At 37.4% G+C, this 26,839-nt stretch overlaps 2 protein-coding genes across 5 annotated transcripts; one reads left to right on the forward strand and one right to left on the reverse strand.

Moving 5' to 3' along the window:
* Positions 1–441: 441 nt before the first annotated feature.
* Positions 442–8,521, reverse strand: ZNF593 (zinc finger protein 593). 2 transcript variants are annotated; one of them, XM_072421697.1, is made up of 4 exons: positions 8,379–8,521; positions 6,458–6,659; positions 2,508–2,570; positions 442–1,054 (listed from the first exon to the last, which is right to left on the reverse strand). In XM_072421697.1, exons 2-4 carry the CDS (start codon positions 6,655–6,657, stop codon positions 934–936), a joined length of 384 nt encoding a protein of 127 aa, XP_072277798.1. In that variant the 5' UTR covers positions 6,658–6,659; positions 8,379–8,521; the 3' UTR covers positions 442–933. The 2 variants fall into 2 exon arrangements, with proteins under 2 accessions (XP_072277798.1, XP_072277806.1); XM_072421705.1 differs by lacking the exon at positions 8,379–8,521 and adding an exon at positions 8,246–8,370.
* A 146-nt stretch (positions 8,522–8,667) lies between these two features.
* On the forward strand, positions 8,668–26,832 carry C1H1orf232 (chromosome 1 C1orf232 homolog). 3 transcript variants are annotated; one of them, XM_072421757.1, is made up of 6 exons: positions 8,668–8,728; positions 13,667–13,710; positions 19,154–19,242; positions 20,308–20,388; positions 23,633–23,739; positions 25,624–26,832. In XM_072421757.1, exons 3-6 carry the CDS (start codon positions 19,159–19,161, stop codon positions 25,847–25,849), a joined length of 498 nt encoding a protein of 165 aa, XP_072277858.1. In that variant the 5' UTR covers positions 8,668–8,728; positions 13,667–13,710; positions 19,154–19,158; the 3' UTR covers positions 25,850–26,832. The 3 variants fall into 3 exon arrangements, with proteins under 3 accessions (XP_072277858.1, XP_072277865.1, XP_072277874.1); XM_072421764.1 differs by lacking the exon at positions 8,668–8,728 and having other exon boundaries at positions 13,129–13,710; XM_072421773.1 differs by lacking the exons at positions 8,668–8,728; positions 13,667–13,710 and having other exon boundaries at positions 18,967–19,242.
* The last annotated feature ends 7 nt before the right edge of the window (positions 26,833–26,839 follow it).

The following is a 26,839-nucleotide window of genomic DNA, read 5'->3' on the forward strand; positions in this document are numbered from 1 at the left end:
GCGATCTTTAGTGAACAGCAGTGTGGAGGTTAAACGCTTCAGCGGCATTTGTGCATCCGTGCATGATGAGACATAATTGAGAATGACAGGCGGACGTGTTTATGGATGCCTGAGCAAGCGGCATATTCATTTATGACCATACAAAGAATAGATCATCTAGTTATATAACCCAGAACACAGAGATATCCTCAGCTGACAGCAGTGCTGTGGCTTGAAGTCACCTTGTCACGCACATGGCAAACAAAACAAATAGTTTGTATATGGCTTTGCTTGTTGTTTATTTACAGTTATATATTCTTTCTTCACATAATAAACAGTCCAGTACAAAAGGAGTTGGTAGACTCTATGGATAAGACAAATTGCGTGGAATAATTTACATGTAAATATTTAGAGTATTATTAGGAAAATATTTGTGTACTGGTTTAAAATAAAACAAATTGCTTGGCTTTCACACTGATCCAATTGCTTTATTACTTTGGGCAATTCACATCAATTAATGTAAGGATAAAGATTTTGCTATTGTTCATGATATTGTCATTTTCAAGTTACAACATTTATTATGAATATTCTTATGCCAAAGCTATATATATTGAGCCACTTGTGTACTGACCTGGAAAAAGTATGCAAATAAGGATATCTGATTTCATTTGTTACATGCTTGTCCCAGGTCATCACTAAAAAAAATATTGAATAAAAAGGCTCAACATCTATGAAACCAGCCTAAGTGTATGACAAACACAAAGGAAAATATTTACTAGCTCAACCTCTCAGGAGCACATTTGAGTGTCGTGGCTAGGCATGTAATATGAATAAATCAGAACTGCAAGTTCCACATCTGGATGTTTTTTGACCAGCAGACAGAAGATTATTCACTTTAAGTCCTCAGTGTCTACTGGATCTATGAAATTCCAATGTAAGTCATGAAGGGAGTATTTATTCCATTTCTACCTCCTGTGTCTGGACCTGTATTTGTTTTGGTGGTCTGTATGAGCCCATTCCTGCTGCCCTTTCGGCTTCCTCTTGAGTATATGGTTCTTCTCTTAGCTGTTTCAGCCTGTAATGGAAATATCACATCCAGAGTGAGACGTCATTCCTTTGCCATGCCCACAGCTCAGTAGTTCACCCAATGCACAATGTATTCATCTAAACATGTTCCCACAAGTCACTGTATGCTCGATATGCTAATGTTTATTTATGCTACTGACAGCTTGATGTTTACACTGTGATGTAGAGAGTTTTTAAACTTTGTCAGGTTTATTTTTTAAAAATTTGGGAATTTCATTGATAAAAAAATTATTTCTCCTGTCACTGTAAAGCTCGTACAAGTTGTGGAGGCCACCACTGGGACAGGTGAATATGGACAATATTATTAACATTTTTAAAAGCCCCATTTTCCTCACTCCACTAAGATATGTTTTTTTTTGTCTACGTTCCTTTGATATCCTATCACTCCCCATCCTGTCTTGACAGGAAGTGAGAGGATATATCCCAAACTAAAACACAGACATACAATGGCTGGATCTAACTCTGTCTTGCTCTAACAAAAATGAACTAGGTATTAACTGGATTTGGGGCTGTTGTAGTCTATGATCCCAGTTTTCAAAACATCTCCATTATGAGAGATATAAACTCTGTCAAATGCGTGCAGACTTCAGTAACTTTTACGTAGCTCTGACTCAATTCAAACTAAATCCACTATTCTAAAACTAAAAACTGATAATTCTGGAGGTCATGGTTTAAAAACAATTCTAAAAGCTTACTCTAAATTTGTACTTTTCAGATCAGGTAGCTGCTTGAAGGCTTGTTAGGCTTCAAAATTATCCTAGGATATTAGTCGTAAATTATTTTTTATCAAGCATACTTCATCATCTCAGGCATAAATATGCTTTTAAATGTCATACAAGATTTAATTTATGTCAACACCATCTTACAGGTATGCCACTGTGGAACTAGACACCAAAGTGCTAATGAAATGTCCTCCAATATGTCATTAGTGGGCCTGATTTATTAAAGCTCTCCAAGGCTGAAGAGAATACACTTTCATCAGTTAATCTGTGTGATCCAAAAAACCTGGAATGGATCTGATCCAGGAATTAAACATTTGCTAACAAGTAGCAAATGACTTTAGGAAATCCATGCCAGGTTTGCTGGATCACCCAGCTTCACCGAAGAAAATGTATTCTTTCCAGCCTTGAAGAGCTTTATTAAATCAGGCCCAGTATGTCAGTTTCTTAGTTAAAGCAGAAAACTGAAACAAATTTACAATTTTAAGAAAACTCCATAAAGTAATGTTTAGGTTTTTCATGTGATAGGAAAGAACAACTGTTCATACACAAGTCTGACTTATTTTTACTCATAGGATCAATATTTCCTATTCTACATGGTACAACCATGCTTGACTTCAGACACTAGTATATTAGGGAGGGCTGGTCGAGAGGCTCTTCAAGTTTCCATGAAAAAAAGCTAGAAGAAAAGTACATCCACAAATATATTAGGAATCTCTTTACCTTCTTTTGTGAACTTTCGTTTTGAAATGCTCCTTTAAGGTCTTCAGATCCACAAAATATCTCCTAGAAAAAACATTAGTTGGCATATATCAATACAATAGATATAATTACATGTATACAGTATAAAAAAACCTGTGCAAAATCATTTACTATTTTCAAAGTGGCTAAACCAAAATAAAGGCTGCAGCCTACAATGCCCTTTACAGCCAAACTATTAAAGTAATCTGCTGCCATGCTGTCAAACCAATGCAAAACTTCTTATAGACTTGAATGGAATGTTTCTCCTGAAATACAGGCTCCATGGCATGTTAGCGAGTAGGTATGGGCAGCCCAACATTACATTTTTGAAGACTTTATGCATGAAAAAGTGCAATATGTCTATGTCATGTTTGTCATTGGACCTGGCTAAGAAAAAAAAGGTAACTCTTAGAACTTAGGTAGTATTTTTGTTACAGGACCTTTCAGAATAAACCTATCTCAAAGTGTCTGGTAAGCAGGCCAAGTTCAGACCTCATAACAGTTGAAAACGTTCTTTCAAATGATAGGTCAGACTGTCTTTATGCAATGCAATAATTGTTTACTTTAGACAGTGAAAACAACAAATTTCTAACAAGAAAATTACTGACAATACAAATCATACCAGTGTAATAACATTGCTATCTCAAAACCACCCTTTCCGAGGTCCAATATCAGTTGTCGCACATGCTTGATGAAACACACTACAGCCAGCAGACTGGACATTCTCCTGTCAGTATGTTCACTGCCAGCATGTGCTCTCCTGCTGAGCCTGACTGGCTTCCAGAGCTGGGTCTTCCTTCCCCTGGTTGGAATAGTGCTTTACCAATACAAGCAAATCAGTGAAGCTTCCACTGTCAACCCAGCCACCTCTAAAAACTTTAAATGTCTTGTTACACTGACTCTCTAGTTTTAGTAAGACAACTGTACAAATACTGCTATAACAAATCTTTGCTTTAGCACCATCAGAGTCACCAGACTGTGGAGAGTATGCCGATCCATTAGGAGAAAAGTAAAAAGGTACATGTGTGCAATATTTGGGGTTATGGACTCTAACTATTAAAGCAAGAACATTAACACAGCGGATAATCAAACAGCATTTTAGAAAAGGAAAGGTGAAGAAATGGCAGCTTCTATGTTTCTTTTATGACAAATCTTTTCTACAGTGTATATAAAAAGCAAATTTATTTACAGTATGTTAAGAATCATTACTACAGTAAGGTCTATAAATATTTGGACAGAGACAACTTTTTTCTAATTTTGGATCTGTACATTACCACAATTAATTTTAAATGAAACAACTCAGATGTAGTTGAACTGCAGACTTTCAGCTTTATTTAATTTAGTGGGTTGAACAAAAAGATTGCATAAAAATGTGAGGAACTAAAGCCTTTTTAACACAATCATTTCATTTCGGGGGCTCAAAAGTATTTGGACAAATAAAAAAGCTGAAATTAAAATGTTCATTTCTAATACTTGGTTGAAAACCCTTTGCTGGCAATGACAGCCTGTAGTCTTGAACTCATGGACATCACCAGATGCTGGGTTTCCTCATTTGTAATGCTCTGCCAGGCCTTTACTGCTGCGGCTTTCAGTTGCTGTCTGTTTGTGGGCCTTTCTGTCCAAAGTTTAGTCTTCAACAAGTGAAATGCATGCTCAATTGGGTTCAGATCAGGTGACTGACTTGGCCATTCAAGAATATTCCACTTCTTTGCTTTAATAAACTCCTGGGTTGCTTTGGCTGTATGTTTTGGGTCATTGTCCATCTGTACTATGAAACGCCTCCCAATCAATGTGTCTGAATTTAGCTGGATTTGAGCAGACAGTATGTCTCTGAACACCTCAGAATTCATTCGGCTGCTTCTGTCCTGTGTCACATCATGGATAAACACTAGTGTCCCAGTGCCACTGGCAGCCATGCACGCCAAGCCATCACACTGCCTCCGCCATGTTTTACAGATGATGTGATATGCTTTGGATCATGAGCTGTTCCACGCCTTCTCCATACTTTTTTCTTGTCATCATTCTGATAAAGGTTGATCTTGGTTTCATCTATCCAAAGAATGTTTTTCCAGAACTGTGCTGGCTTTTTAAGATGTTTTTGAGCAAAGTCCAATCTGGCCTTTCTATTCTTGAGGCTTACGAGTGGCTTGCACCTTGCAGTGCACCCTCTGTATTTACTTTCATGCAGTCTTCTCTTTATGGTAGACTTGGATATCGATACACCTACTTCCTGGAGAGTGTTGTTCACTTGGTTGGCTGTTGTGAAGGGGTTTCTCTTCACCATGGAAATGATTATGCCATCATCCACCACTGTTGACTTCCGTGGACGTCCAGGTCTTTTGGCGTTGCTGAGTTCACCAGTGCTTTGTTTCTTTCTCATGATGAACCAAACTGTAGATTTTGCCACTCCTAATATTGTAGCAATTTCTCGGGTGGGTTTTTTCTATTTTTGCAGTTTAAGGATGGCTTGTTTCACCTGCATGGGGAGCTCCTTTGACCACATGTTGTCTGTTCACAGCAAAAATCTTCCACATACAAGCACGCCCCCCCCAAATCAACTCCAGGCCTTTTATCTGCTTAATTGATAATGACATAATGAAGGAATTGCCACACCAGCCCATGAAATAGCCTTGGAGTCAATTGCCCAATTACTTTTGAGCCCCTGAAATGAAGTGATTGTGTTAAAAAAGGCTTTAGTTCCTCACATTTTTATGCAATCTTTTTGTTCAACCCACTGAATTAAAGCTGAAAGTCTGCATTTCAACTGCATCTGAGTTGTTTCATTTAAAATTAATTGTGGTAATGTACAGAACCAAAATTAGAAAAAAGTTGTCTCTGTCCAAATGTTTATGGACCTAACAGTATATACATTTGTCTGAAATGATAATAGCAATGGGAGATCTATGGAGTAGCCATTACAGACCCCCCCTAACAATGAAAAATACTTTGCAGCAATTCTCATTAGAATGCATCTGAGACTCAGCTTGAACTGCTATACAGATAAACTGGGTCACAACACCAAACTAGCATACTTATTCCATGTGAGTGAGCAAGATGGTCAAGTAATCACTACTGCAACCATGAAATCAACTTTGTCCACATGGCATAGCTGGTCATTAGGCTCAATTACAAACTTAGTGAAAGTCCAAGACACTGCAGATCAATGATTTTTGTATTATATTATACAACCCCTAAATATTAGAAATGAATTTCCAGTATGAGTCAGAACATTTCAAGCACCCCAGAAGCACAGTATTTTTTGCACATAACTAGTAAATAACACTTCAAAGCACATGCTTTATAAATAACCAAACAACACTGATCCATTTAGTTTAGTATTACTACACTTTCCAATTCGTATACTGAGCCAAGAATAAGCAACATTACCCTTTAAATGCATCAAATGTAGCCTTGGGGAACACATCTGTTGAGAACCTTTGTTCTACAGTACATTCACATATCACTAGTGGGTAAAGCCCAAACCCATTTCCTTTTGCATAGAGGAGGAAAGAGTTACTTACAGCCTCCATCAGGCTTTTGTTGTTGTTCATGTCCTTACATGATAGGAAACCTTTCCAATGACAGACAAAAACACTGTTGGTAGGATAGGAAAGGGTCAGAATGGCCTTTAAGGCTGGGTCCACATGGACATTTTTAAAATGCATGTACGCATTCCTACTGCTTTCTAGCGTTAACCCTGCATTTTAATTTTTGTAAACTTTGCAAGCAGCTTTATAGATAATGCTCATAAACATACCTCAATGAAACGTCCTAGTGTAGATTAGCCCATTGGATTGCATAGGAATTTCAAACATGGGCTTTTAAAGCCTCAGGTTAAACACTGGGGAAAATGTCTATGTAGACTAAGCCTAAAGGTGTGTGTTCTGACCAGACAAGAGCATATGAAGACCAACTGACACCGTGTGACTTACGCGCAATGTAGACAGTAGTGCTGAGCATTTCCAGGAACATCATAGTCAATTTCCTGTTTCAATAAACGGCCGGCATTCTCAGGGCGCATATCTTCATGTATTTGATCTATATCCTTCACCCTCCTTTTGGTTTTCCAGGTCTTAGCAATATTTTTCTTTTTATCATTTTTGTGATTTCCAACCTGCTTTGAGCGAGTCATCTCTGGAAACAGACAAAAAAAAAAAACATAAAAGTTAAGGTAAACAGATGTAAGAAGAAAACAAAAAAAGGTGCCTACTCTTACCCCTAGATTATGTAAAGATCTCTCCTATGTGCTCAGACAGTCCACAAACCCTGCTGTCAAATTCAACCAAACAATGACTATTATTACACAGTATTTATATAGTCATCATATTACGCAGCGTAATACAAAGCCCATAGTCATGCCCCTAGCTGTCCCTCAAAGAGCTCACAATTTAATGTCCCTACCTCAGTCATTTGACTTTAATGCAGTCTAAGGTCAATTTTGGGGGGAAGCCAATTAACCTAATGGCATTTTTTTTTTTTTTCGAGGTGTGGGAGGAAACCACAGTACCCGGAGGAAACCCACACAGACACCGGAAGAACCTGCAAACTCCAGGCAGGTAGTGTCCTGGCCAAAATTCAAATCTTGGACCCAGCGCTGCAAAGGCCAGAGCACTTACCACCGTGCTGCCCATATGGTTTGTTAAATACTCTAATAAAAGCACTTTTGTTACATCTGTACAAAAAGAACTGTTGTTCTGCCAGAAACCCAGTGTTATTTGTGAATTTTGTTTTTAGCTCTCTTTATGAACTACAGAACGGTATGGAGTTAGGACTATTCCTGTCCTAAATTTATCAACACTTTATCCATGAAGGAGCAGCATTGTAAGAAAGTCTTATGAAAGAGGCCTGACAAAGTGTAATATAAGGGAGCTGATTGAAGTATCTAGTCTTGGGGCTGTCAACTTGATTTTGGCATTTCAATTTAAGTACAATAAAATATTATGCTTACCAGCAACCACTTGAAACAAAAACATTGGAAAACAAAGTACAAAAAATTCAAACCCCTTCCAGTTTGTATTGTTGTTCGCACCCCCTAATAAGTAGTCTCTGATTCATTTGATCTGGTGGTCATGTCATTAAAAGTGAACAATGTTACGTGATGTTTAAAAACAAGAGGCACAATTCTGATTTTTTACAATCTTAGAGCCATGAACACACGAGTAGGACAAATGGCTGCAGAGCTAGAGAGGTGTGTGTAAAATAATATATTATGATGCAATAGGTTTAGGAGACGATTCCTCAAGCTGAATAATTTCCTAGGGAAGAGGTCACAAACAATATCTTCATATGGAAACACCTCGCATGTATTTAAAGTATTCCTATTCCATAGCATCCCTCAAATGTAGCTCTACATAGGAACTAAGAGGAGCATGTATATAAGAAGGCAGATATTGATGTCCGCCACATACGGAAATGTTGGGTCACATTTTAGCCTTCAATTTACAACTTGTTTTTACAATCAGCCAACAATGTCCCAAATCAGCTGGACGAACTTTGTTATTGGAGGAGAGCGGTCACATGACTATGATTATATTCTTAGAAGAATTGCAACAAAAGGTAGCTAAACACACATATTCTGTACATATATACGTGTGTGTGTGTGTGTGTGTATAATTTATCGGCTTTTTTTACACATACCCCTCTCTGCACAAGTTTCCTTTATTAGAATGGGATGTGAGCTGATATTAGTGAATACAACTCATAAAAAACAATGATCTTACCAGCTGCACCCACGTTCTAACATCATTCCTTTGTACCATACTGAGCGAATAAATGTAGGAAAATACAAGGCCGCAGTTCACTGTAACCCGACAGCTAGTTTTACGGAAACAAGTCTTTCTAAAACGGACTCACCTGGTTTTAAATGCTTAATGTTTCAGCCACCATGCATGAGAGAAAGCAACTTTACATTTACTAGAGAACCAACTGTATTATTAGCACTACTGTCCCTTAACAGCTTAGTATACATTTACATTGGCGGCCATATTTCTGTGGCTACAATGTGCGCTTTGATAGCGAATGTTTATGATAAAATGTCTGCAGAGAATAGACAAGCAAAGCCGGCTAGTGGCAGCTAGTTCCCATCCAATAAAGTGACCTGGAAGTGACGGCAGCCAGAAATCCGGAAGTGGGCGGGGCTTTACGGATCAACCTTCTAGCTAGGGAAACTGCAGTTTTCTCCTCACACAGCAGAAAAGTTTTGTGTCTGTGTGATTTATATATTATTAGCTGTCATGTTAATTCTGGAGTGTCATACCCTTAATATAGGGCGCACTGGTATTTATGTGGGGCGATATAAGAGAGACATATGATGGGGGCCACTGACATTGCAGGGGGATATTGGGGGTTCAGAGGGTGTTAGGTGATTGGAATGCATCGGTATTATTACAGGATGAAATGGAAGGGGGCAAGTGTCAGACAGGTGATGGGGTGCACTGGTTTTGTTGTAGGAGATATAGAAGGATGGGGAAAAGTGGGGACAGGTGTTTTGTATACTGGTGTTATTACAGGGTAATATGGGGTTATGGGAGGGGGATAGACATGTGATGGGGTGCACTCCTACTGTTAGGTATTTTGGGGGTACAGGAGGGGGTGGGACAGGTGATGGGGTGCACTCCTATTGTGAGATAATATGGGTGAGTACAGGAGGGGGTGGGGACAGGTGATGGGCTGCACTCCTACTATTGTGAGGTAATATGGGGGTACAGGAGGGGGTGGGACAGGTGATGGGCTGTACTCCTATTGTGAGCTGATATTGGGGTACAGGAGGGGGAGAGACAGGTGATGGGGTGGATGTGCTCCACAGAATGTGTGTGTTGGGGGGGACAACGCACTCCTTAGAATGTGTTTGTGGGGAGGATAACACAGATCAGGGGGCAGCACGCCTCACAGATGGGTTGGGGGACAATGCACTCCACAGAAAGGGATGACAATGCAGATCAGGGGGCAACACACTCCACATATGGAATGACTGCAGAGTATGATGACAAAACAGATTAGAGTGACGAGGGGCTCTACAGATGAGGATGATGATACTGTGCAGGGGTCTGATTTGCAGTTAAATGGGGTCCTTATTCTGTAATTTGTGGTAGAAGACCTGATCTATAGCCTAAATGTACAGTACAGTACAGCCTAAATGTACTCCAGGCCCTCCCTTTTGCTGTTCCCTCAGTGTTAATCACACTGCCATGGTGTAATAATAGTCTACCCCCCTCTCTCTGCTCTCATTCAATCTGACAATATCTTAACCCCACTATCCCCACTCTTTCCTATACTTGGCAACCCTACCTTCTGTCCCAACCTGGTGGACTCTGGATACAAATACTTAGCAGAGCAAGCCGTTTCATTTTCTTGATTTTTTTTTTATCACAAAATCTAATGGCCCTCCATATCAGAGATGAAAGATGATCTCGAGTTTGCTCCACTGGGTTTCTGGCACATTATCCAGCTCAGACATTTTATACACTTTCTTCCATTGCCAAACCAATTTATCTTTTCTTTTACTGTATTGGAGCAATTTTGTTCAGGTCATGGTCCTGTACATCGGGCAGTGTCCTTGCTATATGTGGCCATGATTGTTCCTGAACCTGATTTTACTGTACTTACAAAGATGGGAAAGGGACCTTGGTATGGTACAGGAACAAATCTCCATGTTGTTTCTGTTTGCCCATAAGTCCTCGGAGTACTGCCTACCAAGACTTAGGATACAAAATCCTCACTCGATGGTACTGAGTCCTGACACGTTTATCCAGTTTTTTATCGTAGAAGTCACACCGTTGTAATGAAGGCCTAGGCATGCTCCTTCATATATTTTTTGACTGTCCCAAAAAAATTTTTTTTGTTCTCAGGTTTGTCACCGTATGCAAAAAAATAAACAGATTTGAGCTGGCATTCTTCATGCTTCCCTGGTCCTGCCTACAGTAATTTTCTGCTCAATCGCTAATATGGCTCGGGCATGTATTCCAGCTCTCTGGAGTCAACTGGGGACTCATACTGTAGTTTATAGTTCTCTAAATCATATATATCCAGGGTTATTCCCATCCAGTGGTTCCTATCCTTATACTAGACCTGACCACTGAAATAATGAAGTCTCTGTACTAAAAAGGAACTAGCCTTGTTGTAAATAAGCGGGGTATTTCCTATCCCTATAATGGACCTAACCACTAAGAAAATGATGAAGTCCGTCTACTGGATGGGAATTAGTGTTGTTATATATGAGCAGGCTATTTCCTATCCCTATACCGGAACTTTCCATTAAGGGGCATGAAAAGGTCCTTGTACTGGATGGGAAATAGCCTCATATATGAGTGAGTTATTTTTTTAATCCAAATACTGGACCTGACTACTAGGCAAAGATGAGGTCTTTGTACGGGATGGGAATTAGCCTGGATATTTATGAGTGGGCTTTTTCCTATCCCTATACAGGACCTGAACACTAGGGAATATTGAGTTCTTTTACTGGATGGGAAGTACCCAGGATATATTTGAGTGGGCTATTTCCTATTCCTATACCGGACCTTGACAATAGGAGGCATGAAAAGGTCCTTGTACTGGACAGGAAATGGCCTGCTTATAAATAATGGGGTATTTTCTATCCAAACACTGGACATGACCACTAAGGAATAATGAGGCCCTTGTACTAGATAGGAATTAGCCTGCTCATACAGGGACCTCATTATTCCTTAGAGGTCATGTCCAGTATTTGTATTGAAAATACCCCATTATATATAGGCAGGCTTTTTCCCATCAAGTACAAGGACCTTTTCATGCCTCCTAGTGTTAAGGTCTGGTATATTAGCCCACTCATATATATCCAGGGTAATTCCCATCCAGCAGAAGGGCCCCATTATTCCTTAGTGGTCAGGTCCAGTATTTGGATAGGAAATCGCCCACTTATATATGAGCAGGCTCATTCCCATCCAGTACAAGGATCTCATTTTCCTTAGTGGTCAGGTCCAGTATTTGGATTGGTCCAAGAAATCCAGGGTAATTCCCACTGGACCTAACACTAGTAAGCATCATAAGGTCATTGTAATGAAAGGTATTTACCCTTGATATAGATGAGTAGGCTATTTCCTATCCAAATATTGGACCTGACCACTAAGGAATAATGAGGTCCTTGTATGGGAAGGGAATTTGTCTGCTTATACAGTTAGGTTCATACATTTTTGGACAGAGACAACTTTTTTCTAATTTTGGTTCTGTACATTACCACGGGTAAATTTAAATGAAACAACTCAGATGCAGTTATACTGCAGACTTTCAGCTTTATTTCAGTGGGTTGAACAAAAAGATTGCATAACAATGTGAGCAACTAAAGCCTTTTTTAACACAATCACTTCATTTAAGGGGCTCAAAAGTAATTGGACAAATTAAAAAACTGAAAATAAAATGTTCCTTTCGAATACTTGGTTGAAAACCCTTGCTGGGAATGACAGCCTGTAGTCTTGAACTCATTGGCATCACCAGATGCTGGGTTTCCTCCTTTATTTTTGCTCTGCCAGGCCTTTACTGCAGCGGCTTTCAGTTGCTGTGTGTTTGTGGGCCTTTCTGTCCGAAGTTTAGTATTCAACAAGTGAAATGCATGCTCAACTTGGGTTCAGATCAGGTGACTGACTTGGTCATTCAAGAATTTTCCACTTTATGCTTTAATAAACTCCTGAGTTGCTTTGGCTGTATGTTTTGGGTCATTGTTTATCTGTATTATGAAACGCCTCCCAATCAATTTAACTGCATTTAGCTGGATTGGAGCAGACAGTATGTCTGTGAACACCTCAGAATTCATTCGGCTGCTTCTGTCCTGTGTCACATCATGGATAAACACTAGTGTCCCAGTGCTATGCACGCCCAAGCCATCACACTGCCTCCGCCATGTTTTACAGATGATATGGTATGCTTTGGATTATGAGCTGTCCCATGCCTTCTCCATACTTTTTGCTTGCCATCGTTCTGGTAAAGGTTGATCTTGGTTTCATCAGTCCAGAGAATGTATATCCAGAACTGTGCTGGCTTTTTTAGCAAAGTGCAATCTAGCCTTTCTATTCTTGAGGCATATGAGTGGCTTGCACCTTGCAGTGCACCCTCTGTATTTACTTTCATGCAGTCTTCTCTTTATGGTAGAATGTACAGAAAATGTACAGAAAAAACTAAATTAGAAAAAAGTTGTCTCTCTCCAAATATTTATGAACCTAACTGTATATGAATGGACTATTTCCTTTCCCTATACAGGACCTGACCACTAGGGAGCATGAAAAGGTCCTTGTACTGGATGGGAAATAGCCTGCTCATATATAAGTGGGCTATTTCCTATCCAAATATTGGACATGAGCACTAAGGAATAATGAGGTCCTTGTACTGCATGGGAAATAGCCTGCTCACACTGAGAGGGACCTAGCGGGACGGTCCTTCTATTGGATGGGAACTAGTCACAACCAAAGTCATCTGTCGACAACCAGGGATCGGCTCAGAGCACCAGTGTGGGAGAAGAGAGTGTCACCATAGAGAAGAGAGGAGCTGTGATACCCTGGATCGACCCCCTTAAGATCCCTCTGTAATAATACGTGTGTGTGTGTGTGTGTGTGTGTGTGTGTGTGTGTGGTGATAGGACCAACTGGCATGGTGGGTATAGTAGAAAGCAGCATCATATGGACAATTATAGAATAGATCTATAGTGTAATGACATAAAAAAAAAACAAGTCTCCTGTCTTTGTAAACAATTTAAATGTAGTAGTCCTTTTTAGAACCTAATCCTCCTGTGCTTCAGATCCCCTCTAATGCCCCTCCTTCACCTTTAATAAAGAGATTCGTATGAATAAATGTACTATTTACCCACCAAAGTTCCATATATATTTACAAACATGCTAAAGTGGGAAATAAGTGACAAGCTAGGTGTGAAAAAGTTTGTTGTTAAACTGCATTAGTTTGTTTAGGCAAACACTCTTGCTGTTTATTTACCATGGTGCATGATCCTAGAGACGAAGGGGAGGGGGGGCAGAGGTGTACATTGTATAAATATGCCAAAAGGTGCCCATCTGTTCAATGTCAGATGGTTTGGAGGTGCAAGTAATATTCAATAATATAGCTGCCACTTGGTAATTCATTAAAAACTGTACTGAACTTTTGTGGTTTTCTTTTCTACATAGAAACTATCCAGCTGAGCAGTTACAGGATGTCGCCTATGATCTCTGTAAGCATTACAAGAAGCAATTTTTTCTCTTTCTTTACATCTGTCCCACTGTGTTTGTAGTGTAAACAGGACAATGGTCGGATATTATAGCAATTTACACCAAATTTGGTTTATGTACAACGGACATGTGAGCTCATCCTCATTTCCTACTTGTTAGACTTCAAAATGCAGGGAGAGGACAAGGCTCCCCTGAAAACACAATAAATAGAAGGATATAGTACAGCCTATAAACACCAAGTCAGTTTTGGTTGGCTTTTTTCTGCATTCAACATATGCTGTACCTTAATAGATGACGTTAGTAATTTTTGTATCTGGCATTGTATGTGTTTTTAACCTCCTAAAAAATAAAACCATACACTAAATTCACAAATTCCTTTATTGATACCCTTTTTTTTGTAAGGTCTCATCTGTCACATACCGGGAAAGATGGCCTTTCTCAACCCTCCTGCCCTATGGGCCCTATTGGTGGCAAAAGTAGCAATAAAGTAGCACAAGTGTCTTTGGCATGTACCCCTACTTCTAGAACTGGGTGCAGATGGAACTGAGGATAGAAGCGAACGCACAGTAAACGTGCAAGCAGCTGGCAAAAGGGTCTGCAGACACATGGTTTGTCAGAGGAACAGGCCAAGGGTAGTAACAGGTGGGTGACATAGTACAGAATCTACAGGCAGTTGCATTGTCACAGGGTCAAGTCTATGTTAGAAACAGGTGATCAATAGTTTGGCTGAGATCAGCCAAGGAAGAAAGAATAGTTTATGGGCAGCCGAGTCGATAAGAAGTATGCAGTTGTCAAAATTGCGGATACCAGGTGCTATTGCAGATGCAACCAAATGACAATAGGAACTGTAAGTGCCTGTCCACATGCCTGAATGCACATTTCTTGCCATTAAGTGAGATCTTCCTTACATTGGTTTTCTCCATTGTTATTTGTGTTTTGCTTGGTTGAACACAAACATCAAGGTTGTTTGTGTGGTTTGGGGCAGATTGTGGGCAGAAAGGGAGTACGGCTTGAACACATATAATATTTATCATTTGTAATACTAAAATAGGAACCCAAATTTATCCTGCAATCAACCTACTCGTATCTACCCTACTTGTTAGGAGAAAAAGGTGCAGCACTAGGAGGCATTTAGGAAACATGCTGACTGTAGTATGCTCCTTCCCCATTATCCACTAAACAGGATACAGCTGCAATGGTGACACTACTTGTGTTTGTGTGTTGCATGTTTCATATGTGTATTTAGCTGTCTGCAGGAAAGTTTAACAATGTGTATGCCTAAACACTGTGTAAGAGTTCTGAATGTAAACACTTCTTGACCTGGATACTAACACAAAGCCAAATTATTATCACCGTCAAGGTTTACCTAAAGCAATCTAACTGTATGATGTCCCAGCCATATACATGGTGCATACAGTCTTGGGAAAGTTTGGGGTAAAAAAACAGTTCACCTACCAGTATACTTTTGGATTATGTGAGAAAATTGGAGAACCCAGAGAAAGCAAAAAACAAGGAAACTCCAAGCAGACAGTATTATTTGTGTCAATCCATCCCTATTCTCTAACCATCTTATTGTGTTTTTCAACTGTCATGAAAGTTATTAATGAATTATCTACCAGTCAGACCACTCCCTTGTTATATCCAAAGTATTGTGCTGTTTGTATCACATTAAATCTAATTATAAAATGAATACTAGGTAGAGTTCCATTGTAATCTGGCAACAGAATAAGTAATATACATCTCCATGGAGACACCCAACTGAGCTCAGGGCTCTCATTGCACTCAAAGTAAGGTGATCGGCCTTCTTTTTTTTCCCCAAGTGGCTTATGAAAAAATCATTGTTCAGACAATACTAAAAACCACATCAGTTCTGTGGGGTAGTTTTACTTCAAACATTTCCAGGAAGTAACCAAAGTTAAGATGGAATTGTTTGTATAAAATCGCAAAATTGCAATCGTTTTTATTAATATTAGCCAAAGTGACTGTAAGAAGTTTCTACTTTTTGAGATTTTGTACATTAACAGCTGTGTAATAAAATTTATATACATTTTTTTACCAAAATAGATTTTTTAAGCCATGAAATCAGCATAATAATATAATATAGATTTATGTGCCTCACTATTTGAATGTGTTGTAAAATAATATATTAATTTTTAAAGAAAGAAATTTTGCGACTAAAGCTTTACTTACCCCCTTGCCTTATTATCAAGGTGTCTCCAGATGAGCAGTCCAGTTGCAGGGTTTAGTAGTTTTAAAAATCTAAGAGAGTGTGGTGCTGAAACCAAAGCCAAACATTCACAGATTACCGATATGAAATGTGGTTTATGTCCTGAGGGGAGTTTTGTTTTAATTATGATTTTATTCATATAATTTCTGTACCTGGAGTTACACTTTTTTTCAATTAAAAGGAAAGTTTATTTCATGTTTTCATAGTTTCATATGAAGAAGGTTGCTACATTACACTACATTAAAGTGAATCTCTGAGCTCCATTTGTTCCCTCCCCCCACTACCATCCCAATCTGCCTACAGTTTTGTGCATTTGTGCAGCTCCATTCATTTCTATGGCAGATGCATTATCCTTCAAAAATGAGAAAACCTTATTTGCGTAACTGTCAAAAAACACACTAGATGTACATTTTTCAATGCATATGAGGAAGGAGAACTCATCATGCATTACCTACAAAGTTTCTTTTACATTGACCAAAATAAAAGTTTTAATCATTTCTTGCTTTCCATTGATGCCTCTGAAGTTCCTCTTCCTGAAGCTGTTGGGCAATTCAATCTACCATAACTAATCCTAAACTGAAATGTATTGTTTTAGGTAGATATAATTAATTCAACTTCCAACTATGCACAGCATCTTTGTGACAGCATCATTTTCACCAGTATAATTTTGTATTTTTGTGATGAGACAGAAGGAGTACCTACTATATGTTGGTAAAAAAAGGACATATTAGGTAAAATTTGCAAAGGAAGAACTTCATTAAAGGATACAAATTGAGACTCTTTTTAAAGTTTAGAGCATGTGATAGTTTTCCGTTTGCTGTGCCTCCATCAAATGTTTTCAGCTTGTTGGGAGACGTGAGGAATTATTTATCTCCTGGTTCTATTTCTGCGCTTAGTGTTAGCTCCTGTTCATATGTATCAGTTACACTTGAAACTAGAACTCAGACAAGTGACAGAGAGCGGGTGCTCCATGCACAGATACTACAGAGATAACTAGAAAAACACAACTCATTTAGGAGCACAGGGAGTTCATTGTAGTTGTGTCAGAAAAATGTAATATTTATTAAGTTACTACTATTTAATGGATCTAAAAATTGAAATTTGTGAGCTTTCTTTGGGTTGCTATAGTAATTTTAAAAATGACCATGTTTGCTTTACATTTAGGTATAATATAGTAAGTGTGAATGTAAATGTCTGGACAAAATATAGGCCTACACCCTCCCCCTAGGTTGGGGAAGAATAAGGACCCCTGTTATATCTTAGACCATAGTTATTTCAAACCAAGAAATTAAAAGACATTTGTTACTATTTGAGCACCTTAATCACTCCACTAGCATATATTGGGATTGCTATGGCTATGGTTTTCCAGTAGTAACAGATGACTGTAAAATGTGGAACACAAACAGGAATATGCATAAAAATATAATGCTTTTGAACTATGCGACTGAAGAAAACTATTGTAAACTTACTGGACTGCAAGATAGTCTAATCAAGCCCAGACTATTGAATAAAATGACCTAAAAATAATTTATAAATTGAAAGCTTTGGCAAGGATAAGACTCAATGGGCCTGATGTGTTAAAGCTCTCCAAGGCTGGAGAGGATACACTTTCATCAGTGAAGCTGGGTGATCCAGTAAACCTGAGATAAACCAGTAAACCTGAAATAATATATTCCAGGTTTGCTGGATTACCCAGCTTCACTGATGAAAGTGTATCCTCTCCAGCCTTGGGGAGCTTTAGTAAATCGAGGTCAAAGAAACCTTGATGCTGAAAAAAATAGGAAGAGACGGCAGAAGCTAAGATGGATAAACCGCACTCAAGCAGCAATGAATATTCCCATTCAACAGCTAAAAGAAGTAGTTGCTGACATAAATATTTGGCATGCTAAATTCCATAGAAACATAAAGAGTCAGCCTTGATTAACAAATGTACAGCCTCAAAACAGTTTTGTTTTTCTAATCATTTTTCAGACATGCATATGCGCGTTATTTTGTATGGTAACATAATAGTACCTTTAACATGCAAACATGCATTAAGACATATGTTTTGCATCTACAAAAAAAATAAGGCAGATGATCTAGAGGCACATTATCTGCAATGTTGAAAAAGAATGACCTCATGTGTTGTTGTGTGGATGTTCAACTGTATACATATGATTCCCTTAAACTTTGTTAGGTTACTAGTATATAGGGCTGCATATGCAAGTAAAAGAGTGAAAGATGAACATTCACATGCTATACACACAAGCCTGTTCTGTTCTATAGAGAGAGGGAGGATGGGAAAACGGAACCCCACTTTGCTTCCCTCCCTTGACTTGTATAAAGGTTGTTCCTGATCGGTCGTTCATGAATCTGTCCTGAGGGATCCATGAATTACGTTGGGCAACCACTGTACACATGTCAGATTCTCAAGTGAGGCACGCCTGACTATTTATCTCAGATACCCATCTGACCTGTTTACATGACATTAGTTAGCACTGTGTTTAACATTTGTTTGCAGAATTATATAAAAAGAATATATAAATAGGAAAATATTGTATCCTTCTAACACAGAACTTTTATAAATGACTGAACCATATATTGGTGACAGATGTAGACTGGGGCATCGCCAAGTAACAGGTGTCTGCTAAATTAGATAGGGACTTACTGATGACAAACATAAAATAAACACATGGGTCAGTGGCATGCTAAAAGGCAGGAGCTGGTACAAGCTATTGGCAGATAAACAATATTCACACTCGCTGGCAATGTAGGAGGTCTGCTAACATATACAAAGCATCTGTCTGTATTTTTGCTAGTCGTACATACACGTTTAAACCCTAGCCTTTTACATGTTACCTATTAAATTTCTCCTGTATGAAGAACTTACTGCAACTTTAATGAGGTCACAAGACCCATGTGTGTCTGAGCCAATTAGGCCATAGAGCAGTGTACCTGAGATGGTCTGCATATTGTGGAATGCTATGCACACACAAATTAATTTTGCACAGTGTTAGACACTTGTCTTGCTGTAAAGGGATTACACATTGGGAGACGTGTTGCATATTTCAAGACTGAAACTCAGTGCTCTGACCTAGCTAATCGAGACTGGGAGCCTCTTAGCACTTTAACACAGATGTCTTAGAAAGAAAAGGCTCTACAATTTATACAGCTCTGCTTGGCTGAACCCTTCATCACTAAAGATCAAACATTCTCTTCCCCATCAATTACCACTTCAGGCACCATGAGTCAAAGTTTCTGGAAGATTTATAAAGCAAAAGTTCTACAAACATTTGGCACAGAGCAAGATGGAGAAACATTTGAAGAGGTAAGCATATTATGTACTTATACCAAGCACTGAAGTAGAAGTTAAGGTAGAGCAAGTATGTCTTATATGATTTTCTTTCATTTGTATGTATTTATTTAAAGCAAAGAACAACAGCGTGCAATAATTCATGTCTGGGTGAAAAGTTATTGCGAAGTATAGCCACAGAAAAAAAATTATATGAATTGGTCTATACTGTATTACATCAATACCACCATATAACCTGTTTTATACTAATACAAGCTGAATAATTATTAAGCTATTATTATGATAACAGTTTTGCATTATTGAGTATGTTAGTAAGTAAATTATACCATGTAGAAGCAAGTAAGCAATAGTAAATAAGTCACAGAAATGTCAGATCAATTTAAAAAAGCAAACTGAACAAACTGCAAAAAGTAACAATTTATTCTAAACTGATTTATGTACTGGAAACTCCAATATGGTTATTTTGACTTGTTGCATATTATATGAAACAATATATTTAAGTCAGCTATGATTGTAAGATGCCCATAAAAAAGGATAAAAAGGTGCTTGGAGCTTTGTCCTATACATTTCTAGTGTGGCAGCAATACACAATGAAATTTTGTTATTTTAGGGTATATTGTCATTCTTAGATTCTATGAAAATGAAATGTACTGAAAAGTATTTATTAACTTTTGTTAATGACAAGCCATACCCATAATCTCCCTATAATTTTTCTTAGTGTTCTTCCAAAAGCCTTTCCTTAATGAAAGATGTACTAGACTTTGAGATCTAGGATGGTAAAATGGGCTGATCAAGCAGTGGAATAAATAATTGGCCATATTGATTTCAGCCTTTAAGATACCACATTGTATCTTACCTTACCATTCCTTGTGAAGATGATGTTTCCTGAGAAACACAAGTGTAAAGTATTTTAATACTGTCTTTGATAATAAATGGATACTTGATTGTTGGTATTTTGATAACTCAAATTAGAACAAAATGAGTAACTGAACTGAGTAACTGAATTAAAAAATAGATTTAGAAGATTATAAATGTAATTTTGTAATGACAATGTTGTAATTGTTGTAATGTTTATTACAGAGTAACACTTCAGAAGTAATTCAAGATGAAAGCCAGGACAATGAAGTTGAAGGGTTAAATATGTCACAGCTTGCAAGAAAGGTACAAAGTAGCCAGAGTTGATATAAATTCATGTATGCAAGTGTAGAGTAATACTGAGAGAAAAATCCCTTACGCATAGAGCTGTTGGATTTAAACTAGAAAAGCTTTACTTTATGCAATGAGCCAGATGTATGATGATTTTTTGGGTACCTGATAACCTATCTAACTCTTTATTTATCTTCAGGTGTTTTTGTCTCTTTTCTTTAATGTCTCAGAAATAGCGATAGCAGATTATCTAAAGGAAAAGAAAAGACATTTTAATCTATTTTAGCACTGTGAGTGCTATTCATTTGAAATATAGAACTGTGTTCAGTACCCATGGGGTGCTCAATAAAAATATTTAAAAATGTCTCTGGAGGTGGTCTTAGTCAGTAATTTTATCTCTAGTGATCTTGCAGGACAAACCATTAAAGTGAGAGAGTCCCAACAATTTTGGAGAGAATTTAGGTTCAACTAAACATTAAAGCAAACCTTAAAAAGCTCAAAAAAAAATTGATGAACTCACGTCAGGAAAAACGTTCTATATTTGGAGAATGATACCAAAGGGTGAGCAAGCAGACTGTTTTTTATTAAAAGTGGGCTAAATATGTGTTTTAAAGGGGAAGAGTTTGATGTTGTACTCCCTTGCTGTGCATGGACATGGTGACCCAAAATTTGTAATTACAAACACATAAGCGTTTCCCAAACTGCCAAAAACTCCCAAAAAGCTTAAGAAACTGATACCTTCTAGGTAAGCCATTTAATCCCAAATTGTGATGTCTGTTGTAAAGGGTGTCCTGATCAGAGATTAATTGTACTGCATAGAATATTAGAACTGATCCTGCAACAAAATAATTGATTAATCTGGGATGAAAAGTTTAACTTTTACAAATTAATGACCAAGCCCTTGTGGCCCTCGAGAAAATAGTGGGGCCACCCATAACTGTATGGCTGAATCTTTGGAAAGCAGAGATTTATCAGCACATAAATATATGAATTACTCCTAACACTCTAGGACAAAAATGGAACCAACAGCCTTCTATCTAAGTTCTCAGAGAAGAGGTAACAAAGTGACAATTAAACCCTGACCCCTGGGTGGTTGAATGGCAAAAAAACCCTAAAGAATAAGTCCTAGAATATTCAGTTAGTATACTGTATCTTTTTAAAAATAACTCTAGTTATTGTTTGGAGGTAATAGAATACTACAGGGGAAGAAAAACATTATGATTTTCTTCAGAATTGTTAGTACCTTGGAGTCTTTTGTAAGAGTAATGAAAGAAAGGGCATGTCCTCCTGCTTATTTTTGGGGGATTTATAGAAGTCTTATAGGAGATCTTAGTAATTGAATTTACATTTACTTTTTTTGACAAGCAGAATACAACTCACCAGACACTAATATAATTACATTTTTTCATCATTTTCATTTTCCCAAGCAAGAAAAGTAATAGCTCATGGATATTTTTGTTACCTTTGGTACCATCTTCTGTTAGATTTGCTGCTTGCAAAATTAATTTAGCTATGTTCTGTTGTTATTATTCCATATGCCTCTTTTGCATATATATTTTAATTACATTAGATGTAAACTATTCCTGGATAAGGATTAGGTTGCTTAAGTCCTACGTTTCTTAAACACTTGTCAAGGTTTAATTTCGTAGTACTGCTTTCATGTCCTTATTTGCATCCCAGCACTGCTGATCTCCTCCATTCATTTTCTGTCTACATGTACTTGTTCCAACATGACAACAGTGGAGGATGCCTATATGTAAATAATTCCAAACTGCATTTTAAAAACAACTTTTAAAACAAATTACAATTTTAAAGTCAATATGTGATTTTAGAGATTGGGTTTATAGCTATATTGACTATATTATTTAATTACATTTATTATTATGATCACCTGTTATCTATTTTTTCTCTTTTCTTTTAATCCAGTTTATTTATCAAAATTTACAGTATACTATAAAAATTATTTTTCAATGTTTTAACAATTTTTTTCTAATTAAAAGAAAAAATATCAGTGTAAGTCCAATTTAAATACTTTTATGTTTTCGACCAAAAACCAGAAAGAAAGAATGCAAAAATGTTAGACCTCAACAAAAGATGAATCAAGAAACACTATGCAGTTTCACTATCTATGCAGTTTCTAGGACTCAATACCAATTTACGACACTTAATCATAAAAAAAATAACTATAGAGACCTAACTATGATTTGGTAAATGCAAAAATCTAAATTTTTAGTTCGGTGTAATTTTACAGGTTAGCACATGAAAGAATAATACCTATCCATTTGTTTACCTTCACATACTCTGAATCTTACTTTTTAACTTTAAAACCAAGGGTCAGAGGTCACCTGCTTCATGTCAGTTGCCTGAATATTCGAACTGTTTTGCCAGCTTCTGAGGATACAGCATGGGACTTCAAGCAGTTTACAAAATAGGAATGTGAAATCTGACCTACTGAAGTGAACAAACGTTTAGGACTGAAAAATCTAATTTATGCAAAAGCACAACTGTGTAAAACTTCTTTATAGAATAACTGTATTCATTGCTATGCAACATGCATTTCCCCCAACTTTTGGAGAAAGTGAAACTTCTTAGTTCTACTTATGTAGTCGAATGGCACACCTCTGCCATTCCTCCATTTTCTGGACAATAAAAATCAAATGCATTTAAACTGACAAGCTCCTTTTTAATTAAGTTTCCTTTATTTTAGTCTTCAAAGCCTCAAACGGAATAATGTAGATGCTAAATGAACATTTCAGTGCAAAGTAATATTTTTTAAAAAAGAAACAGAAAATGTCAGTGCAAAGTAATACTTTTTAAAAGAGGGACAGTCCCTCCAAATTAAGGACAGTTGGGAGGTATGATGATATGCAGGAAAATTGTAGTTTTAAATGAGTACTTCTAAGCAAAAGACATAGCTTGTTGCACAGCCTAACCTGCACAGAAACATTGTGGTATTACATCTTTTCCTGATAGTAACAAATCAAAAGGTATGGGCCCCAACGTAAGAAAAAAATAACTCCTGTAAAATGTAAGCATGTTTACATCCAATTCTAGTTAAATATTCTATTCACCAAAAAATATTGTGTCATAAGTCTAGGTATAAGGTAAGGTCTATAGGTATATAGGTATGTAGGTTATAGGTCTGATGGTAAGCTATTTCAAACAATACTAAGTTTTAAAAAATGACGCCTGAGCATTTATAGAATTCTTTTTTCCTATACTTAATATGTGCAAGTGTTTGTATGCTACCTATTTACAGGTGCAAGGAGCTTTTGGTTGGAGAAGTGTTACTTCATTGTTCACTAAAGATGATGAACACAGATCAGATCAGGATGTAGAACAGATGGAAGAGCAAGTACCAGAAGAGTAAGTAGGAATGTGGACAAGGGTAATTTTATTCATATTCCATTAAATCAAGTAGTTTTCTTACACTTTTATGCGGTAAGGTTTTTGTTCATGCATTATATAGAAAGGGATAAGTACACATAATTTCAGAGTTTGTTTTGTTGCAGATACACAAAAATGCATGAAATGTACATTTCATACATTTACAATTATTTTAACTCCAAACTTTGTTAGGTATTCTATGGAGTGTAGAAAGTTTAGAATATTATCACTGGGGAGAAAGACAAAATTTTACAGCTGTCACCTGAAGTTAGGCATTTTCCTTTACAAAAGAAAAAAAAATTAATTAATTCAGTAATGCACAATTATCACTTGTACTTCCCCTTTTCCCCTTAGCCAATCCCAAGCCATTTACAGAATACAATGCAAGTGGTCAAAGAAAGAATGCTCATCACTGAATGAGAGGTAGCGCTCTCACTGTTAGGGCACTGGAAGTATAGTGGAGTTGTAGTGTTCATCTATGCAGTAAATGGTGGATGTATGCAAAAAATATGGTGGTTGGGATAGTAGTGGCGGTGGTGGGGAGGAGCAACATAACAGGTGTCTTTTTTATGTTGAAACTATTTTTGGCCATTCCATATCATAGATGAGATGAAAGCCTGAAATTCCTGAAAGCCTATAATTATTTAATGAATTAAAGTGGGGAAGTCTTGAAATCTCAATCATGTTCTTGTTTTAATCTCTGTCTCCTCCTGAGTTGTCCAACATTTTTCCCAAAAGCTAAAATATCTATATATAATTGCCCACAGCAGCAGAAAATGGGCACCTTTTTGTGGAAGGGGGGTAGTTAAACTAATAAAAAACCTATTTAATTAGGCAAAGCAATTGTGCCAACAAAACAGTCTTTCAAGTATATGTCAGTAAAACGTGTGTACGGTGTGCTGGAGTAAGAAATATGTAATGTATATAGTCCAGGGGGAAGGAGCATCTAACATGCAGGGGTCAGGAGTATTTAACATGCAGAGTGCAGAGGTCAACAGTGCAGAATACAGGGGTCAAGACTATGTTACAGAAACAGTGTAGGAGTCAGGAGAATGAAAAAAACCACAGGGAACAGAACTGTCTATACTAAGTACACGTACAAAACAGAAAACAAAGTGCAATGGTCAGGTGTACAGTGAACAAAACCCTGTTGAATTATTTCACTAACTTAATAGCACAGCAGTACCCCCCCATATATGACATTTTAACAACACATACCTATATAAATACACACAGTCACATACACACACTCAGAGACATAGAATGCACCCATCAGTCCTCCCTTACCTTTCTCTGTGGCCAATTGGTTCTCATCAATCCTCTGTTTTTTGTGCCCGTACCTGATACAAAGTATCTACTCCGTGCTGCAGCATATAAACAAAGCTGGCACAGAAAATCTCTAATTACTTTGCTTACTCTGCCGGCCTTCATGAAAGACTGTTTTAGCTTTGTATACAAAAGGCCTTGGCAGGCCACGTTATGCCCTGATTGTCACATGTGGGTCTTATCCTAAAAGTCTTCTCTGATACGAAAGTCAAATTTCGAAATCAACTTTTAAAGGGGTACAGAGACTACAGCTTTTCCTGTTACAGCACTGACTTTTGAGAAAGAACACCGTTAAACAAAAGGGTTTTTCTTTAAAATACGAAAAGGTATCAGTCTATAAAAAGTTTCACTAAAAGCTTTACAAAGTGTATAGTTAACCCCTAAAAGGGATTGTTTTACTCTCAACAAATGAAGTAATGATGTTATATCCAATTCAGTGTCCACTGGATTTTTAGTGTTGTCATCATCGTTACCCACCACTATTTTGATCAGACAATGCAAAACTTACAGTTAAAGGTTTTTGTTTTTTTCCTGTAGAGCTCCCCAGTCCTCTCTGGATTATCCTTCAGAGAAGCGATCTTCACCTCTTTGGGATGTATTTACTAGCCGGTGGCAGCAGAGATCTGCTGAGCACTCTGAGGCACAAGGGGTGCTGGCAGATCCACCAGAACAGCAAAATGAAGTCCATCAAGCAGAGGAGACACCATTCAAATGGAGTTTTCTCACCAGCAAATTAGCAGAGCTGAGAAGCAAGAATGACTAAAGTCTACACCTTAGTTAGAAAATGACTGAAGGCAGTTCTCCCAGGGAACTGTGTGACCAAGCAACCTTGTGCCTTAGTAAAACTGTTGGACACAAGTGCAAATGGAAGCTACCAGTAGCCCATATGTTTCTGACACATAAATATCAGGCGGGTAAAAATTCTGTTAAAAAGCTTTTATGTAGCTTTTATCTCTTGAATTTTTTTTTATTATTTTACAGAATTGCTAGGCATCTTTCTAATTAAAATGTAAAACCAAAATACAAAATTAAATTTTAGACTTATATTTACCAGGTAATATAATAAGAAGATATTCAAAAGACTATACCCTCCATTGACCTCAGATCATTGCAGAATTGAGTTCTTCTAATTTTTTTAGGACCCCCATATAGCACAATATGTTCCTCCACATACTAAGGCATATAAATGGCACACATTTTGTCTAGGTAGAAGCTTCCCATTCTTAACATATTCATATACCTTATAAATATGGTACACATGGGCAGATCTTTTTAAAGTGATCAGATCTGAAATAAAATACTTTGGACCAATTGTTACCAACCAATTTCCCACAGCTGGATCAGTTATTAAACTAGTCAAGTGTATTGGTAAACATAGAAAGTGTTTCACATTTTTCCTTTGGCTGCAATACCAACAGAATATGGTACAAAGTCAAGGCACATCACAAAAAGCTCATAACTATTTAGGAATATTGTACACGTTTGCTGTGTTTTTAAACTTCCAACCAATTAAGGATCAGATTGGAGAGTCAAAATCAACAGCATATATACTTATGTGTTTCAGACCTTAAGCAGTAAATAATGCTGCATTCCTATTCCTATATATAATTATTGTACTTTGACCATTGTAACTAAAATGAAAGTAAAAACATTGTATTGTCACTGTAACATTCCAGCCTGGTTCAATAAACTATACAAAAGTTATTTATTACTGGCTCAGATGACCATCTTCCTGGCTAATATTAAAAACAAA

This window comes from Pyxicephalus adspersus, chromosome 1, assembly GCF_032062135.1.
Source record: "Pyxicephalus adspersus chromosome 1, UCB_Pads_2.0, whole genome shotgun sequence".
NCBI lineage: Eukaryota > Metazoa > Chordata > Amphibia > Anura > Pyxicephalidae > Pyxicephalus > Pyxicephalus adspersus.